This window comes from Symphodus melops (genome assembly GCF_947650265.1).
Source record: "Symphodus melops genome assembly, chromosome: 15".
Taxonomy (NCBI): Eukaryota; Metazoa; Chordata; class Actinopteri; order Labriformes; family Labridae; genus Symphodus; species Symphodus melops.
In genome coordinates, this window is record NC_136705.1 from 7,229,903 (window position 1) to 7,250,199 (window position 20,297).

The following is a 20,297-nucleotide window of genomic DNA, read 5'->3' on the forward strand; positions in this document are numbered from 1 at the left end:
AATGTTGACCTGTTTTTTTTTTTTTTTTTTTTTTTTTAAAGAACCTCCTGTGTACTGATGAATAGTAAAAAGTCAACCTGAACTCATCTCAAGTTTACATATGAAAGCTCTTTGTTCAGATGCAGCCTTTGTCCAGGGCCATATATTGAGATACAGTTAATCTGTCTTTGAGACAAAGATAGGGGAAGACTTGTATGTATGAAGTGAATTATTAAGTAGGGTTTCTACAAAAGAAGCAGAACCTGTTAAATGGAGGACTTGCAATTATCCACTGAAACCACTCCTGCAGTTTTTCTTCTTTTATAAACAAGCAGATGCTCAGGACTCACTGAGCTCCACCCTGTTACACTAACTCATATAGCAATGCATTTATCTCAAAGCTTTAGTAAACTTTAAAGATTGAGGTTTCCACTTACATCTAGAAATGAAGGTGATTATTTCCTTTTTATCTGTCATATTATTGCTGCACAAGGTTAACACAAACCAGCCTGTGTGAAACTGTGAGAAGATTTTAATTTTTGTGTTTATTCCAAATGTTTAAACTTGGATTGTATTTATGTTATGTTTGTAATCTGTTATGTTATCTATATTTTTTATTAAAAGATAACAGTTCATTCATAAGATGATGCAGATGACCTGTATATCTGTTTGCTGTTTAGCAGCAACATTAAAATATTGATTGTACCAGGAGTCAGGAGGGTATCAGGCAGCACATTTCCATAGTAACTTTCCAAAGAGATAAATGACTTGATAAAATGAGAAACAACTTTCACTAGTGCTGCCCTCATATTCACAACCTGTCATTAAGTTAAAATTATTGAAACCAATTTTGTATTTGTTTCAAGCCTTGAAAGTAACAAAACATTACGTTGTTTTTCACATAATTTATCATTTATATACCATAAAATAAACTACAAAATCAGGATCAGGCAAGCAACTAAGTGTCTTTTATCCTTGAAGAGCGCCTGATTCCTTCACACTTTTTGACCCAGAGCAGCACTCATTGCTACCCCCCCTTTTTTAACCAACTAAGTTGTTTGGGTATGTGGACCTGATCTTCTTTGTGTCTGTGGTGCTCTGCATTTCATTTATGTGTAGCTTGCAGAATGAAAAACGAGAGCCAATAAGTCCTTAGACTAAAGAGAAACGGAATTATCTTAATGTCGTCTACTATCTGAATACAATTTTTTTCTCCGTGAATGCCAAGATGAAACATCATTACAGTTTGAATATTGTTTATGTACAGTCCTACTTTTGTCTTTTATGTTTGTATTATAATTTGATAACATGCGCATGTTAACAACCATGTTAACATTTGAATTAAATAGAAGTATGAGCTGTTTTATGACTGTTTTGAAGAGAATATTACAGTCAAAATGGTCAGTTTTATTTCTTAACATACCTATTTTTGGTTTAAAGTAATCTGGTCTCTTTTTTTACTAATGTCTTGAATATATATAATCTTATAAAGATATTCCTCAGAATGAACTCAGTTTTCTTATTTTGAAATAAAGGGCAAATGAATTTTGCTTACAGGGGAGGGAAAAAAAGAGTAGGGTCATATCTTTTCAGAGACTTGAAAACAAAAGATGAGGAGAAAAGCAGCCCACAGGTGTGTCCATGAAGCCCCGCCCCCTGCTGACAGGCATTAATTAGGACTGAGACGGACAGGTGTGAGGACAGACCGCGGGAGCGACAGAGAGAGCACTTGTCTGATTTACTCCATTTGTTTTGATTAAATAAAATTGGCTCACTGAAATATGTTGAATCAGACAGATTTCTACCTCCCGCTGTCTGAGTACAGCTTCGAGCGGCGGTTTGATGAGAGAAGAGCAATGGAGTGGATGCAGGCTAACTGGTAAGACAAAAACCCTTTATTATTTCATGCGCAACTTGGACTTATAATGAGTCGTCTTTCTGGCTCTAGGATCCTACCGAGTTTTTTTTTTTTTCAATGGCCACGTTGTGTTCTGAATTCCATAGAAATGTTTTACCATTTTTCAAGTAAACTCACTATGATAACATGACATCCTTACAATCTAGTATATGAGGGCTGAAGGTTTTATGGTGTGTATCCCTGTGTGTAGTTCGACTTATAGCCTGCCCAGTAGGCTCCATCAAACTGCACCCATTTCAACATTCATTCACTTTAACCGGTTTGAGCGATACTCAAATCGCTCCGACACTGAATAGCATACCAGAGAGAGCAGTTGGCATCAAGTCACATGGATTTGTTTAGATGTGGGCTATTATTCCATTTATTCATTTATGCCGAACGAAGAGGCTGATGGGACAGACATGTTGTTCAGTGTTAATTAACTGACGCACCGGATCATTAAAAAGCGGTGGTTCTGAGGAAAGTTGAAGTTTGGCCAGCCTCTCTTTCTCTCTCTACTGATGAGGCACAGATTCAGGGTAAACACTTAACACGTTGATGTTAAGTAGGCCTATTCTCGGAATTACAACTAGCTAAATGGAGCATTGCATAAGTTCGGTCACTCGGAGGCTGTAGGTGCACTTCAGGTGCGTCACTGGCACGATGATGTCATACTTTACTGGGTATTTGCAGTATGCTTCTTTATGCAATTTAAACCCGGTTTTTCCTGTTAATTTTTCCTCCCCCAGTGATGATGAAATTTAAAAATACGATCTTATTGAATGAACATTTGATGGGAAATAATCGTAATGAAAATAATTATTTATATTTAAGCTCACATGCAATAAAAACTCAATTTATGATTCGTATTTAAAAGAAGACTAATGTAGCCTATAACTCAGACGGGTTTTTGGTAAATACCATGGAAACCAGATGTGAATTCACAACATGCCAAGCAAAACTGCCTCAGGTGTGTACACGTGCAAGAACAGAACAAAGCTAGTTTTCTTTATCTCGGCAAAAGTCTGACAGTGATTTACATATCCTGTTAAAAAGATTTTAGAATATACTTTGGTGACTTGAATTAATATATGGTGTGCATATTGTATAGTTTAAATGTAATTAAAACAAGGAACAAAAATCCTCAGAAATGTTAATTACAATTGTCTAAAGATGATTGTAAGGTTGCAACAATAGCAATGCAGAATTATTTAAAAAAAAATAGCTGTTTAAAATTACAAATAAATAATGTTTGGCATTTAATTTTTTTCTTTATAAGCATTAGCATTGTTTAGCCCATTTGAATGTACAAATGTTTAACGTTAAAAATCTTTTTTTTTCTTGCAGGAGTAAATCCTTCATGTTCAGCACTTTGTATGCCGCCCTGGTGTTTGGAGGTCAGCATTACATGAAACCTCGACCCAAAATGAATCTGCGGCGACCACTTGTCCTGTGGTCACTCAGCCTCGCTGTTTTCAGGTAACAGCACACACAAGCAGCTAACAAACCTAGATGTTTTTTTATAAAGCATCAACAGCTGTTACTTCAACACATCTGTTCATATCATATATTAAACAAATCAAATTTCTTGTTAGTCTGTATGTCAGCAGCTGATAGGCCTATTGTAGAACTTAGGGTCAGAGTATCTTAAACAGTTCATCATAGTTTTACTCAGAATGTTTGGTGTATTTTTGTTTAAAATGTATTTTCAGCAAACTTAGAAGACGTTTCTGTAATACTATTTCTGAACGATTTTATTTTAGTAACGATAGCTTCCTTAAGGTGGAGTTATTTTTATAATGAGAATATAGTGCTTAACTGTTGTTCATTGTTTTTAGAAACTCTGACAGCGTCATACCAAAGAAGATTATCAGGTGTCTTTGGTTTGTGTTTACCTTGTGGCAACCTTAGCCTTTGTCTCCATTGTAACAGGCAGATTTGTTGTCAGGCAGTCAAACATGTAGCCCTGCTTGAAGATCTTTACAGCTCAGGTGTGTTACGTTTTGTATGCATCATCTGTTGCACTGCTGGTGGTTTCTCAGAGTCTGCTGCTTTGTGTTGTTGATAAATCTGTGGAAGCCTGAAAAAAAACAAAAAAACTTTAACCTTTTGTCAGAGTTTTTCAGGACTGTTGTGACACTGACCATTGTTGTTATGTCCCTTTTGGAGTCGCATCTAATGGCTATCTCATGACTATCCTGTAGAAATAAACCGGGAAGGTCCTCATTTCAAGTCCAGAGGGAGATGAATGATTAGTCGGTTGAGTTTTTTTAAATTGCGGTTTAGTGTCATATCGACCCAGGGGAGACTTTTCTGATTGGTTAGCATCTGCTGAGTAAGCAGGGGTATTCCACCAAAGTAGCTAATGAAGGCTGAGCTTACTTGAGACAACCTGGCCTTGAACTAGCTTCAACTTTCACTTAAACCTCCACCTGTTCCAAAAAACTTCACTTACAGCAGTGTCTGATCTAAAGTAAGAGCAGAACGCTTTTCCAGCTTTATGAGGAACATAATAAAGTTTTGACTGCTAAAGGCATCACATTACATGAACAAATCATTGGACATGGAGTGTCATAAAACATGCAGACAGATTTAAATGCGTACATTACTCAAGCCTATTCATGATTTAATTGATTTTTTTCTTTTCTAAAAGAACATAGTAAACAATGCAGCATAATGAATATTGTAGGCCTATCAGTTGGCTGTATTGTGTATTATTTAAAATGTTTGTGTAGGCTTTCTAAGGACACTTGGTTACAAGGCTTTCAGTTTTCATTTTTTTTTCTCGGTTAGGATAGGCCTGCTTTTTAAAAAATATAGGTTTCCGTCTTTGAAAACCAAAATAAAACAATGCATTTGTGTGAAAAGGGCAGAATTTTTATCTGATAAATCTATGCTCTGAACACAGTCATGGTTTTTATAAAAAAAAAAGCCCTAAATTTAAATGTCGCCTCATTTTATAGGTGAGGACAGCAGTATGCTCAGCTTACATCCTGTTAAATTCATCAAACTGCACCCATTTCAGCATTCAGTCACCTTGGTTTGATGGATAGTCAAACTGCTCTGCTGCTCAAGGCAAGAGAGAGCTGCAGGCTCAGTTGGTATCAGGTCACATACCTCATGGATGTGTTTAAATTTGAGTGTGGTCCTTTTCCTCAGAGAAACCTTCTTTTGACAATCCAGTTTCAGCCCTGAGACTTTTTGACACAAAGCCAGACTATAAGCTTGACGGTTATCCTGCCCTGGAGCAGTCTCGCTCTGATGACCAAGTTACCATGGTTACTGAGCTTTGACTCATATAAGCATTATTTGATAAAAGTTATTAATTGATTTAGATATTCTTCCCCTGAAATGTTATAGAGTATGTGCTTTCCGTACTCTCGAAATAAATATGGAGTGAGTAGTTATTTAATATAAATCTGTTATGTACTGGCTTATGGTCGGCCCTTCACTTCTGATTCCTGTTAAGATAGAATTTGTTACAAGCATCACCACTTAGCATAACATCAGTTAAGCTTGGGGGTTAGTGCTAGTCCCATGTACAGAGGCAATAGTCATTGTTGAAGCAGCTCTGTGTTAAACTCTGCTCTTTGTGGCTGAAAACCAAACGCATGTTGTCTCATGTGAGCTGTAGGGTTGAAAAAGATGGGCAGGGCAGATGATGTTTGGTAACATTTACTTGATCATGTTCTGGAGTTTTTTTTTTGATGGGGTCGTTTTTTTTGTTTTTTTTTGCAGCATCATCGGTGCCATTCGGACTGGCTCTTACATGTTCTATATCCTGAGCAGAAGCGGCTTCAGACAGTCCATTTGTGACCAGAGCTTCTATAACGGACCAGTCAGCAAGTTCTGGGCGTATGCCTTCGTGCTGAGCAAAGCGCCGGAGCTTGGTATGTTCACTCCCTTTCACACGCACACGTGCACACACACTTTCAAAAGTAAAAAGGTAGTGTGAAGTGATAGAGGAGTGGTTGCTTAAACACAAGTATGGTTTAGTGCTCTTCACACACAGGGTTGTTTTCCTTTAGAATAAATGTTTTATTAGCAGGTCTGCCTTTTTTTGTAATACATTGTATTATTCCTGTTTTGATTCAATTAAATTACTTTTATACATAAACAAAAGTTCTTATCTAACCCTTTTTGGGAAAAAAAAAATGCATTTCATAACAACACAATCACATTTTCTCACACTGAGAGGTGTTGCTGTTGTTTAATCAACAACTCTATATGAATTAGTGTACCCATCAATGCACTTGACATTAGTCTGTTCAACTAAAAGTAAAAAAAAAAAGAATTCTAAGAATAGGCTACTGTTCAAGAGCTCTTACATTAGTTTATTAAATTCAAGCAAAGAGCTCAGATCACCTTTACCAGGGTCTGATCTGGACTCTGAGGGGAAATTCTTTGAAAATGTCATGAATCTTTTCTTAAAATTTTGTCACTGGGAAAATATTGTTGTACCAGGAAGCTTTATGAGAACGGCCCTGAGTCTGTGTTCTTATTAAATCAAAGAGTCTGCACAGTCTTCAAAACAAACAGACAGAGTTCATGTGGATATTTTAAATGATAAAAAACATTGTATAGATGCCACTTGTTTTTGTCTTCATAATGACTTACTGCTTTCTGTCTGGCAGGTGACACAGCATTCGTTGTGCTGAGGAAGCAGAAGCTTCTGTTCCTGCACTGGTACCATCACATCACCGTGCTGCTGTACTCCTGGTACTCTTACAAAGACATGGTGGCTGGTGGTGGCTGGTTCATGACCATGAACTACACCGTGCATGCGCTCATGTATAGCTACTATGCTGCCCGTGCTGCCGGCCTGCGCGTGCCACGACCGTTTGCTGTGCTCATCACAAGCGCACAGATCGGGCAGATGGGAATGGGACTGATGGTGAGTGGACTAGTGTACCGCTGGATGCAGCATGGCGGCTGCCCATCCCGGCTCGACAACATTGTCTGGGCTTCGCTGATGTACCTTAGCTACTTGGTGCTCTTCACCAACTTCTTCTACCAGACCTACCTGCGACCCCATGGCCATGCTAAGATCGTCAAGACCGAGTAGACAGTCTGATATTGGCGGATATCTGTCACAAGAAGAGGGGACTAAAGCTGCTGATTTTTAAACAGACTTTTATCTAAAGTTTTCTGATGAGCAAGTGTGAGGATGGAAAAGCCTTTGTGTGAAACATGCCAGGTTCAACATCTGCAGACTGTACAAGGTTTGTGTCATTTTCACTGATCTCAGGAGATTACACTAAAACATAACTAAAATAAAGCTTGACTTTTACACTACATTAGCAAAAAATCATGTCAACAGATACTAACAAAAACCATTAAGTTTTAAAAATATATATATTTAATAAAATGTGTTTCGAATGGAACTGATCTATTTCTCGTAATGGTGAGGGTTCTTCACAAGAAATGAAATATTTTTTAAGTAAATGGTAACGTATTCATTTATTATTGCTTCTTTGTTCATTTCTGATTGAAAATGATAAAAGCAAAGGTTTTAATTTCATCAGATTTTGTAATTAAGCAGATCAGTGTGTTGAATCCAGATTATATTTTGAAAATTAATTTTTAAATCACAATTATGTGCTCTACTGGCTTTTTGTTGGCTCATCTTCTGCTAAGCAGTCACATTTAACAAACGTGATGTGAATCATCACCTTAGATTCACATTCCAGCAGCATGATAAAAAACCATCCCCTCCCGCCTGCTTGTACTGGTTAAACTGGATTTACCACACCTCCTTTGTTGTCTGTAAGCAGCCAATCAGGAGGCTGTAATAGGAACACCCATTTGTACCTCAATGGGTGTTGGATGTGTGTGTCACAGGGAGGGGTGTCTCTCATGACAGTCACAGTTTCCATCGGAAGTAATTTACGAAACTTCTTATCAACTTTTTAGGGTTATGAATCCCTCCGATTTATTTTGACAGCTGCAACTTAAAATCCCTTTTTTAACTTGTCGAAAATTCCAAGAAATGCTTTGAGATCTGTCTGGAGCTCGGAGTTGAGTTGACTTTTTTTTTTTTGAATGGCTAATTTTCAGATTGAATTGAGTTTACTGTCACAATATACAGAGAAGCAAAATATGGGTGACATGTGGAGTTAAATAGTGATCAGTGGAATCATTTTGTCAGTCAAACTTGGTATGTGGCAACTTGGCAAATGTGTAATTACTGAAACAATTCTTAAAACATATGTTCTATATTACTACAGTTCAGTGTTTTGTTTTGTTTTTCTTAATTTTTTTTCAAATGTTTTTTTTTTCTCACTTCACAGTTAACAAAATGTTATTATTTATAAGTATTTCTTAGATGTATGATGGCAGCCAGTCGGTGGCCGGAGATTTCCAAACACAGGTGTTAGCTAAGATATTGGTTTATGTATATAACGCACATCATGTAAAATACCTCTGTGAGGACACCCTTTGTTGTTGTTGTTTTTTTACCAAGGTTTGACTTTTCATTGACAGAAAATGACCTGCCTCACATGTGACTGTGCAGCTCCTGTTATCCCTTATCATCACAAATGTTGTTTTTTAAGTTTATGTTATGGTTAAAGTTTGTCTATGACTGCAGCAGCAGGAGAAGCAGGTTGATGGAAAATCATTGATTTCTGAATGAACACGCTGAACTCCTTATTCTGCTGTTGATGAATGGAAAAACATGGAATTGTTCAGGTGTCAAATATTTTATTTATTGTCTGAAAAAAAATAATAAAGAAGCCGTTTATACATTTGTACTTAAATTCTTTCATTCAAGGTGTTCCAAGCTAAATACATAATGAGGCTGCTATTGGTTTGTATGTAAATAACAATTCTCACTTGATAGTGTTGTGTGAATGCTGTCGTAAATTATTAAGAGTTAAAATGCTCAATAGAGATACTCAATACAGATGTAAAGCACTAAAACTTAAATAGATCTGATGTAAAATATATTGATTAAATGTTTGTTACACTGAATTTGACCAGGCACATTTCAGGAAAACATGAACATTTCACATAGGGAGTTTTTTTTTTTTTTAATCAAAGGAAATCTGATTGGACTCTGCCAGACAAGTGTTCAATGAAAAGAAGCTGCCACACTTCTGTCTTTAGGTTTCCTAAAGTTTCAAATAAATAACAGATGAGCTGAACAGAAACAACTTAGCTGTTCAAAATGAAGAGGTAAGATAAGATAAACCTTTATTCATCTCGCAAGTGAGGAAATTTACAAAGGTAACTGATGATAGATGTTATCCTAAACCCTGACACAAAAGAACTCCAGAAAAGTCATTAAATGCTCTTAAACTGATAAATGGACACTATGAAGATAAAGCGTTTCAGTTCACCAGCTGTCAGGGACAAAACTGCTTGTCAGAGAACATTTGTGTAAGAGGTGTTTTTGGCACTTTTCTCAGGGTCGTTTCTGCCCCATCTCCCGCCAGCTTTTCCACAGCAGAAGATCTCGACTCTTCCCAAGGGCAACCAAACAACGAGGCAACTTCAACCCATTGAACTGACCCACACCATCGTCATGGCCCATCGCCAGCAGCATGGTGATGCTTCCTAACAACAAGCAACACATCAGCCAACCAGCAAAATAGGGAAGAACACAGACAGGCAACTAGAAGTAACATCCGTCAACTGGCAATGCAGAAAAACCACTTAAACACACTGACAAGCAAGCAGACACAATATCAGCAACTTAGACGACACGAAACATAGACAACTAAAAACTGACAGGGGAAAAAAAAGACAGACAACCAACAGCTCAGAAAGGCAACTTGAAGCAGAGACAGGTGAGAATGTGTGTACCTGTTTGGTATGAGGTCAGCTCATTCCCATTCAGACTGTAGCTGATGTTGGTAACTGCCACAGCAGCATGAAGTCCAGCATGGTACGCTGTCTTGGGCTCATTTATGTCTGCACAGTCGCCCACGGCGTAAACGTTGGAATAACCTTTGACCTGCAGGTGCTCGTTCACCTTCAGAGCTCCGTTTTCAGCCAGACATCCGGCTGTCACCAAAACAAGATCTCTGATCAGTCACTGATTCATACACGGATTATTTTAAGATCCCCCCCTGAATTAAGGAAGTGAGGTTGTGTACCCAGCCTACAACTGCTGTTGAAACTGAGGCTGAAACTGTGAGTTTACTTTCACTAACAGCTGCTTCTATGTGACATCAGTGATCGGAGAAATAAACATCTGATGGCTGAAAGTCTATCTAGTGTTGATGCTTCCTGTCCTGACAGGGGCTATAGCGGACAGATAAGGAGGTTAAAAACCTCACTGGACCGCAATCACTGCCATCATAAATAAACATCAGACTTTTGTTGAGATATTTCCCTGTCTGAAAACATGGACAGTGAGAAATAAATATACACCGCCCTCTAGTGGCATTAAGAAAGACAGCAGAGCACAGTCTAAAAAAATAACTAAGATAAGCTGAATAAACTCAAACGCTACACTTAGAGAAAAGATTAAGATACCACACGTCAGTCTCTCTACTTCTATACAGCAGCATTTGGATTTACTATCTGCCTTTTTGTGAATAATTTGGTCATTTTTATATGTTAGTAGGGATATAAAGGTTCTGACTCTTATTTAGACAAAACATTGTGAAAGTTATCAATCAATCATTATTTGTAAGTATTATCTGGAGATGCTTTAGAAAAGAGCTTCTGGGATAGTATGCAGGAAGGACTCATTTGTATTCCTCATGTTCCTGTTGTCCGCCTTTCCTTGCCGCTGAGGTGGAGGTCAGAGCTGGCCGTGCAGAAATGAGGACAGTGGTGGTTGTGGGGTCGACACAGTCCAATGGTGGTGGATTGGCGTCCTCCTTTTGTCTTGATTCATACTATTTACTATACTATTTAAGTTTGTACTGATGAGTTGAATTTCTCTTCCATATGACATATATTTTCAAATATAGGCTATGAGTGATAATCAAATTGTGGAACATATAAAAGTAGAGCATACTTTGACTGTAATACTTTACAGGTAATTAATAGTTAATAGTAAAACCTCAGAAAACTTCACAGTATGAAAGTAAACATGACGGAAGAGTCATACAAATAAATTTATCGGGACATGTTCAGGGCATTTGCATGATAGCAGATAATAGAACCACGTTTTATTTCATTTGTATAACATGCAAAGAATTTGGATAGAAAAAATGAAGCACACGTGTCTACACTTACAGAAGCTGGAGGCGTAAGCTGCAGAGTTGATCTTTAGTCCAACACAGCTAATGATAAGATCAGTTGTCAGGCTGGTTCCTTGATCAGTGGTCACGGTTGTGTTCTTGTTGGTCACATTCAGCTGCAGATCTGACAAATTCAACACTTTGTGACCTAAGACACAGAATGTTTATTAAAAACAATAAATGCACTCGTCTGACACAAAGTGTAGAAGTCAGTTCTTCATACCCAGCAGCAGCTCCACTTCTTTTTCAACCAAAACCATTTTAGCTTCCTGTCTGACACTCGGCCGGAGCTCTGGGTCGGCCAGAGCGATTTTTGAGTGGATCAGAACCACCTGAACATGGAAACAACAGGTAAACACATTATCATGTGGATGGACCATACAGACAGGACGTGAAGTTTGTGAAAGATACATACCAGAAGTAAAGGCTCTACCTATAAAACCAGCAGCACCAGTTATAACTATGAAAGCTGTAGTCACTGTTTTTTTTTTATTACCCATCTGTCTACACAGCAGATTAAAAAACACCAATATAACTCTTTAACTACATCTCAGTGAGAGACTGTAAGGAAGTAAACAGTTGATTAAAAGACAGCCTTTAGTGTGTTGTCACCCTCTTCTCAGGATACTCGGTTTTGATTTCAGCAGCCATCTCCACACCAGTCGAACCCCCTCCAACAACTAACACAGAGTCTGCTGCCTGGACCTAAAAACATATACGCACACATTCACTGGACAGTGATGACCGGGCTCTCCGCTGACCTCTCTCAGTGCTCGTTGTCCTGTCATTGTACCTGCTTCACAAAATCCTCATATGTTTGGATGGCGGTTTGATAAGACGCCACCGTGTTGAATTTCCCCGGAAAAGCCCCATCAGTCCCAGTACACAGGATGAGGTGGGTGTACTGGATCTCCTGCAGCACAGATGAACACAACGACTGTAGTGGATCACACGTTGATTTGCTCAATTAAGAGTTTATATTTTATATCTTATTATTATTTTCTAATTTTGTTCAGCAGTCTTTGTATGAAAAAGCAATAAGCTACGCAAAAACAAAACAAATTCAGACTCTTAAACTGTTTTACAGTGTACAACATTTCCAATGAAATCAAAGACAGAAAATATAATATCATAAAACAGCTATGACCGTTACAAAACAATATCGACCACCACAATCAAATATTATATATATATATATATATATATACATACACACACTCACACACACACACACACACACACACACACACACCAATATAAAAAATCATGAAAAGAAAAATGAAAGCTACACTAAAATACACATTAAAAAATAGGAAAAAAAGTATAAATAGTAGATATCAAAAAAAGCAACATAACAGTCGTTTTTTTCTTTGTTGTTCTGAGAGCCAGAAGTTAACATCTGGTTCTACTCTCTAAAATCAGGGCTCATACAGTCAGGCAGAATTAGAACCATGAGCTGAAAGTATCCTTTTGGGCTTAAAGATGTGGCACACTCTTTACACTCCTGGAACACAGCGCTGTTCTAGAGGGTTTCCAGTTTATCTTCTGAATCAAAGAGCCTAAAGTTTCTTTCTGTTATGTTGATGTTTTGTTTCACAGGACAGCTCAGATGATCAGTGCAGCACTTTTCTGAAAGGTTGTTATCAATATATCTACGATTGTATCAACTTTTCTATATCCTACAACTTCCACTTCCTTCTCTTTCACCAGCCACTGTCCAGTTTTATAATGAAACTTTACTTACAGTTATCAACGCTCCGTCACTCGTACAGTGTGAGCTCTCAGGTCGGGCCCGACAGTCAGGTCGCACAGTGAGAGCACATAGATCTTTTGTCCTGGTCGTGCGTCGTACATGATTCACTCGTACAGTGTGAGCTGACATGCCACAACGACTTTTGTAAAATCAGGGAAAAATCATAATGTGAGCAAGGCTTTGAGAGCGCACTCACTCAGGCAAACCATACCATGCCCAGCATGCTTCACTCCTCAAGTCCACTCCATTTGACTAGAGTGAGTGCTCTGATCCGTGCTCAACTCCGGTAAGCTTCCTTAGCCCTGGCACACTTCCAAGAGGTGTATTTCACTTCCATTATGGAGAAATCCCAACGTTTTCTGGCCGTATCTGACTAAAATGACTCAAAATAAGCCACAAAGTCAGTAAAGTAGTCTTTTTTCCCCCTTGTCTTAAGCACACTTTATGGTCACACAAAGACATGCATGTGTTGTATTACGATTCACGTACAAGAGAGAACCGTGCTCTGGCCCAGTGTGAGTACAGGCCAGCGTGGGAATGGGAAGAGGGACGATCATGCTTGAGAACAGTACATGACGTGGGCCTTAATTCATTATTGTTAAACCACCAAGTCCCAAACAAGAGAAAAGGCCGTTGTAAGAGAGTTCATAGGGACAGGCAGAGCTCAGAGTTATTAATGGAAGGAGTGAGGATAGTAAAATAAAGAGCCAACCTATCATGAAGCATGTTGACTCAGGCCCTACAGACTGGAGCTTGAGCTATCAGCAACAGACCGTCACAGACTCATAAAAAGAGCTCCAGGTAACATTTAAAGTGCATCCATATCAGCTCATCCCCAGCACGAAACCACTGTAATCTTATAAACTATGATGAAGCAGCCTCTGGCAACGTCTGTGTCTATATGTTGACCTCACTGTTGTTTTGTATTTGATGCTTTAACGTGTTTACATTCAAGTGTGTAGTGTTTGTTGGAGTAAATGTTCCTAAATCTGAATGAATTTGCAAAAATAAAAGGGGGTTATGAAGATGTTTAAAAGTTTCTTGAAGGTATAGACTGAAACTTCAGACTGTGTGTTCTTACCCTGCCTCCTGTCAGGACCACCGTCTGCGTGTCTGTGTTGACCCGCTCCACTCGACCTTGAACAAAACTATCTCCAAAAGACTCGGCGTACGGGATAAAGGTCTGCTGAGCAAAGCCTGCAGGATGCCCAGAAGTCAAAAGTCAAATCCTATACACTGAAGTCATTATGTAATTATTATGGATGTTATGAATGGGCTACAGACTCTAAGTCTAAGTTACTGACTGAGGTCACTATGACAAAACAACAAACACTAAATATTAATATTAATAAATTCACAGATATGTTCTATTTAATAAAAACCAAGCTGTCTCCTCTTTTTAATGAGTGTTATTATGAATAGATATATTACTCTGTGTTTTTTCCACATTGTAATGAGTGATAAAAAAAAAAAATCAATAAAATGAATGTTAACATAAAAACTGAACAATAATAATTAACAAAAGCAATAACAACTTTAAAAACAGCAAAGTAGAAGGAATCCCTCTCATTTCAGCCCCTCAACAGATGGAGGTCGGTAAAAATATTGGACCATATCAATCACTCAATTAAGTGATTGATGTTGTCCACTACTTACAATAATAATAATAATGATAATAATAATAATAATAATAATAATAATAATAATACAACAAATCAACCAAAGTAAAAATGAGCATTGATTAAAATACAACAAAAGAAATAAAATAAGAAGAAGCAGGTAGTATACAGTTGTGCTCATAAGTATTCATACCCATACTAAAATTAACTAATTCTCAATTCTTTTCTACAATTAAGCTTGGATATTGCGGATACACCTATACTAAGGGAGACACAGTTGTTACACAACAATCCAGAACACATTTTAATTGGGCTGATGAGGATTATGTCATTTGTTATAGTATTTCTATTTTCACCCCTGTTCAAATGTATTCATACCCTTGTCCTTCTGAAGTACAAAGGTAAATATTTTTCCTGGTTCAGGTACTTTTTCACTCCATAGGTGTGTCCAATTAATTAATTAACAATTTAAAGTGAATATTGGTTGCCAGAAAGTTCACTGGCCCTATAAATTAAGGAGTATTGGTGAGACCACTGTCAGTTCATCATCAATGCCAGACTCAACACCATGGTCAAGCAGAAAGAACTGAGTGAGGACCTAAGATCCCGTATTGTGGAGGTGCACAAGGAAGGTTTGGGTTACAAAGCAATATCCAAGTGTTTTCAAGTCCATGCAGCCACAGTCCAGAGTATTGATAAGAAGTTTAAGGCATTCAACACAGTGAAGAACCTTTAAAGACCTGGAAGGAAGCCAAAAGTGTCAGACAGACTTGCCAGAAAATTGGTTCGGGCCGCCACCATCAACCCACGAATCACCACCAAGGAGATGTTGCAGGGTATCAGTGACAAAGGAACCAGTATCTCCAGACAAACACTCCAGAGGACATTGAACAGGGCAGGACTCCATGGACGCCGACCATGGAAGACTCCATTGCTCAAGCCTAACCACACAAGATCGCGTCTTGACATCGCCAAAGGTCACCTGAATGAAGAAGAGGCCTTTTGGTTGTCGGTTCTGTGGTCAGATGAGGTAAAGATAGAGTACAGAGATGTCGCTTATGTTTGGCGAAAGAAGGGTGAAGCTTTCAAACCAAAGAACACAGTGCAAACTGTCAAGCATGGAGGAGGAAGCATAATGCTGTGGGGCTGTTTCTCAGCGAGTGGGACCGGTAACCTCGTTAAGGTGGATGGCATCATGAGGAAGGAACAGTACATCAGTATCCTCCAAGAGAACATCTGACAGTCAGCGGCAAAGCTTGGTCTGGGGCCACAGTGGATCTTCCAAATGGATAATGACCCCAAACATACCGCCAAAATGGTCAAGAAATGGTTTGAGGACAACACAGTCAATGTTTTGAAATGGCCAAGCCAAAGCCCCGACCTCAACCCTATTGAAAATCTGTGGAGGCAACTTAAGATGAAGGTCAAAGCAAGAAAACCAACCAATTTGCAGGTCCTGGAGAGAATTTCAAAGGAGGAGTGGGCCAAAATCCCAGTGGACCTCGTAGTAAACTACAGGAGACGTCTTGAATCTGCAATAGCAAATAAAGGCTATGCTATTGATTATTAAATCATGTTAGAAAGAGGGGTATGAATACTTCTGAACATGACATTTTTTGCCAATTTGTTAAATAAAGCTGAAATAAGAATGAAATTTGTCAGCAAGACATATGTTATATTTGTGAAAGCCTATTTCAACCTTTTTATGTAATTAGTTGGAGAATAAATGAATTTAGCAAAGAAATACACAAGCAATAGCAAAACGATGCAAGGGGTATGAATACTTATGAGCACAACTGTACATATAAAATAAAGGTACCAGGTTTTACAGAAGCTCTCAGTGCTGCCACGTTGTGATGAAAAGCGTCTCTCATGTCGATCAGAGTGAAGCTGAACCCTTGGGATTTTAGCTGCAGAGCTGCTGCGATGCCTCCGAACCCGCCGCCCACAACAACCACATGGGCGCCCTGCACCGGCGACGAGGCCTGACCCCCCATATCTGCTTAGACATAAATACACTCCTTGTTTTATTAGACATGCCTGAACCATACATTTGATTCAATAATTTAATTAAAACAGTGCTTTCGACCATGAGTTCCAGTACAGAGAACAACATCAATGGACATACTGCTGTATTTATAATGAATACTGTTATTTAACATTACAACAAATAGTCTTTTCTTTAATTTTTCATGCCACCAGAGGCGTTGCTTGTCAACAGGCAAGCCAGGCAACTGCTTGGGGCCCCCAGCCAGTAAGGGGCCCCAAAGGGATGACAAACTGAAAACTGCCGCACAAGCTCAATTTGTGTCAAATTATTTGCAACGTTAGTCGGAAACTTGTCTAATAGGACCCAATTTGACACCGCTCACTCTTGTTGCCCTGCTTAGCATCTCATGTATTATTCCTTCTTTATATTTTAGTTTGTTCGCGCCTCTCACATTACAGTAGAAGTGTGAATAATGTGGCTACTGTTTGATACAATGGCTGAGGCAAAAGAGATGAATGTAGATGGAGGAAGGCAATGAGAGAAAGAGAGAGTGACCAGACAAGAAGCAGATAGCAGTGTTTTTTCTACATAGTTTACACAACAATGCTGTTACACTCAGAGACCTTCAGTGGGCGCCATACACGTAAAAAACCCATTTCTACATATTGTAGCAATAATGGTATAAGAAACTGTGTTGCAACAAGTGTTCATTGCATTGGTTGCTGTTCCTTGTGTGTGTATGTGTGCCGCTGCGTACATTTCACTATACAGTATTTTTGTTGGCATCCTGAATCAGTTATAATTAAGTCCTAAACATTTATATATATATATATATTTTTTTTTTCATGTCAGATAACTAAAAACAGTTAAGGCCTATGGTCGCGATGCAAGTTCTGTGGCTGCTATGTCTAACAGTCCCTCCCTACACTTGCCTACTTATTTCACGTTTATTTTATGTAAAGTCTCACATCTTGTCGCACAAACATGAAGTAACTTTACCTGCTGCAGATGGAAATATTTGATTATTTTAGTCTCCGCTTCGTCTCTGTAATCTTCAGTCAACTCAAATTCTCTCACACTGGCTTCTCCTCAAAACACCAGACTGACATCATCAACACTCCACCAATCAGAGCTTCGCACGGGAGGAGGGGCGGGCTATTCAGCTGCTTTCAGGAACTATAGGAAATGTAGCGTTACGTGAGACGTACCTTTTGATCAAAGTCTAACATTAAAAAAACAACCGATAACCATATCTTTTTATTAGAGTATATTGCTGATATTGCAGAGTTACTCTGCATTTGTTTCAATCTTAGTGCTAACATTCACTCAGATTCAAAATACTTTCTATGATCTATAGATGTATACTATCAAACTTAATAGGACACTATGTTGTCATATCTTACCTCTTTCACTATGGAGGACGATACCTGACAAAAGTATCAATTTATAAATAAATATACGAATAAATACTAGAATGAATAAATGAAAGAATAAATAATTACATGCGTGATTACATTTGAAAACACTGGTTAATAAATGGGACATAAGTAATTAAATTTTAGAAATTTATTTCCACATTTATTTTTTTCCACATTTATTTATTTATACATGTATTTATTTTCACATTTATTTATTCATACATTTATTTATTTCCATATATATTTATTTATGCATGTATTTATTTCCACTTTTTTATTTTTACATTCATTTATTTCCATATATATTTATTTCTGCATTTATTTATTTCCACATTTACTCATTTTCTACATATCTGTGTCCGTATGCTCATGAGGTGGGAGGGACTAAAGTCTCATTCAGGATTGGTCAACTGAGCCATCCAGTCAGATCTATTCCTGGACAGACTTCCTGTTGATATTAAACAGACTAGCATGGCTACGAGCGGGAGACAGCTGGCAGACCTGCTACGGGGAGTTGCCGACCAGCTTGAGAATTGTGAGTTTATTTCAAATATGCCATTAGATAGTATAACTAATATAAGTCATTTTTCCAGTGTATTAAGCAACTCGGTGATGATAACTGCTTTATTTGTTTTGCACAGCTCCGGTGCGGAGTTCACAAACACCTTCGCGTGATGTAAATGTGACAGTAATTAAACAGGGAGCCCATCAGGACGGCTTGGCGCTCTTTTACCTGCTGCCTGCACCATAACATTTAGTACTGATCAACGCCTTTCCCCTTCTCTTGTTTCTAGCCGAGGTTTCAAGACTGTTTGGGCCGTATATACAAGGAGGAGCAAGAGGCTCCACAAGACGGCGAACCCCTAGTGTGTCCACAGTGCTCTCTTACACTCATACCTATTGCTGTGTTGAGGGTAATAGTACGGACACAGTCCCCAGCCGATGCGCCCAAGACAGACTTGCCTCTGCAGGGTTAGGGGAAAAACGTCTGACATTTCAAGGTATTGTATGTAAGGTGACATGATGATGATCAACATGTTTGTTTTAGCTGTCATTAAATTACTTTGGCCTAAAATCATGAAGGGTCTTTTTTGTTACACCGGTTATTTGCATTATTGTTCTTGTTCAAGTAGTCATACAAATCCAATTGAGTTCAGAGAATTTATTTTGGAGGCGTATCCTAAACTCAGACAAGGAGGTGGATTTGAGTTGCTTCGAATTGCTGGGACTACACAAAGTCGTCAACTGATCCTCATCCCGTGTCCTAATGACAATTAGGGGGGTGTTTGTTTGGGCAGGCCATCCTCACCAACAGTCCCAAGGAACCTAAGAGAGCTCAGGAGCTCCCAGAAAAAGGAGAGGTTAGAATATAAAGATAGTGACAAGCAGTAATAAGATATGAAAGAGGGAGAAAGAGATGAGAGATCCTGGTGCCAGTTCCCCCGGTAGTCTAGGCCTATAGCAGCATAACTATGAGCTGGTCCTAAGCCAGCCCTAACTATAAGATTTATCAAAAAGAAACATTTTAAGTCTATTCTTAAAAGTACCTAGTGTGTCTGCCTCCCGGATCCTGACTGGTAGACGATTCCAAAGGAGCGGTGCCTGATAACTAAAGGCTCTACCTCCCATAGTACTTTTAGAGACTATAGGCACCATGAGCAGGCCTGCATTCTGGGAACGTAATGTTCTTGTCGGATAGTACGGTACAATTGACTCTTTAAGATACAATGGTGCCTGACCGTTTAGAGTTTTGTAGGTGAGCAGAAGGATTTTAAATTCTATTCTAGATTTTATAGGGAGCCAATGGAGAGAAGCCAATACAGGAGTAATGTGGTCCCTTTTCCTAGTTCTAGTCAGAACACGAGCTGCAGAGTTTTGGACGAGTTGGAGGGTCTTTAGAGATTTACCATAGCACCCTGCTAAAATGCATGAACTAATTTTTCAGCATGATTTTATGACAGGATCTGCCTGATCTTAGAGATATTTGCTTAATTGTATGAAAAGGAAAACTTAACATCACACTGGTGGACTTTTCCACCTCTTGTATGTCCTCGTGCCTCTAAACAGTACACAATGCAAGACGACAATACGAAAATGTCCAAAGTTTCCCAAACAGGCATCTATTGCTGCTCACTGGGAAATGCAGATCCGTGAAAAAGAGGAGAGGAAGAGGCCTGACGAAAGCCTTGCAGTGCATACAGGAACATGAAATAATGATTTATAAACACTGAATCCATGTTAGATGAGAAGCCTATTGAGATGTAAAAAATACCTGCAGATAGTTAAACTAACCCTGTTACCTGAATCGAATTGTGATGAACTGTCGTCCTGAAGCAGCAGACAGCATTATAAAGGCCACTTGTGTCCTCTCCAAATTCCTGCACTCTGATGAAGGGGATCACAATCCAGATGATGGAGAGCCAGGCGATGATGATGCTGAAGAG

The 20,297-nt window shown here is 38.6% G+C and overlaps 2 protein-coding genes across 3 annotated transcripts; one reads left to right on the plus strand and one right to left on the minus strand.

Moving 5' to 3' along the window:
• Window positions 1–1,624: 1,624 nt before the first annotated feature.
• LOC306835547 (very long chain fatty acid elongase 6-like) lies at window positions 1,625–7,753 on the plus strand. Its single transcript, XM_079362160.1, has 4 exons — window positions 1,625–1,858; window positions 3,224–3,355; window positions 5,615–5,766; window positions 6,511–7,753. The coding sequence occupies exons 1-4, from the start codon at window positions 1,761–1,763 to the stop codon at window positions 6,939–6,941; spliced, it is 813 nt and encodes a 270-aa protein (XP_079218286.1). The 5' UTR covers window positions 1,625–1,760; the 3' UTR covers window positions 6,942–7,753.
• A 1,292-nt stretch (window positions 7,754–9,045) lies between these two features.
• On the minus strand, window positions 9,046–17,544 carry aifm2 (AIF family member 2). 2 transcript variants are annotated; one of them, XM_079362161.1, is made up of 9 exons: window positions 17,435–17,544; window positions 16,265–16,444; window positions 13,908–14,023; window positions 11,867–11,986; window positions 11,686–11,778; window positions 11,297–11,405; window positions 11,069–11,221; window positions 9,683–9,883; window positions 9,046–9,433 (listed from the first exon to the last, which is right to left on the minus strand). In XM_079362161.1, the coding sequence occupies exons 2-9, from the start codon at window positions 16,440–16,442 to the stop codon at window positions 9,282–9,284; spliced, it is 1,122 nt and encodes a 373-aa protein (XP_079218287.1). In that variant the 5' UTR covers window positions 16,443–16,444; window positions 17,435–17,544; the 3' UTR covers window positions 9,046–9,281. The 2 variants fall into 2 exon arrangements, with proteins under 2 accessions (XP_079218287.1, XP_079218288.1); XM_079362162.1 differs by having other exon boundaries at window positions 16,265–16,447; window positions 17,435–17,538.
• Window positions 17,545–20,297: the final 2,753 nt, after the last annotated feature.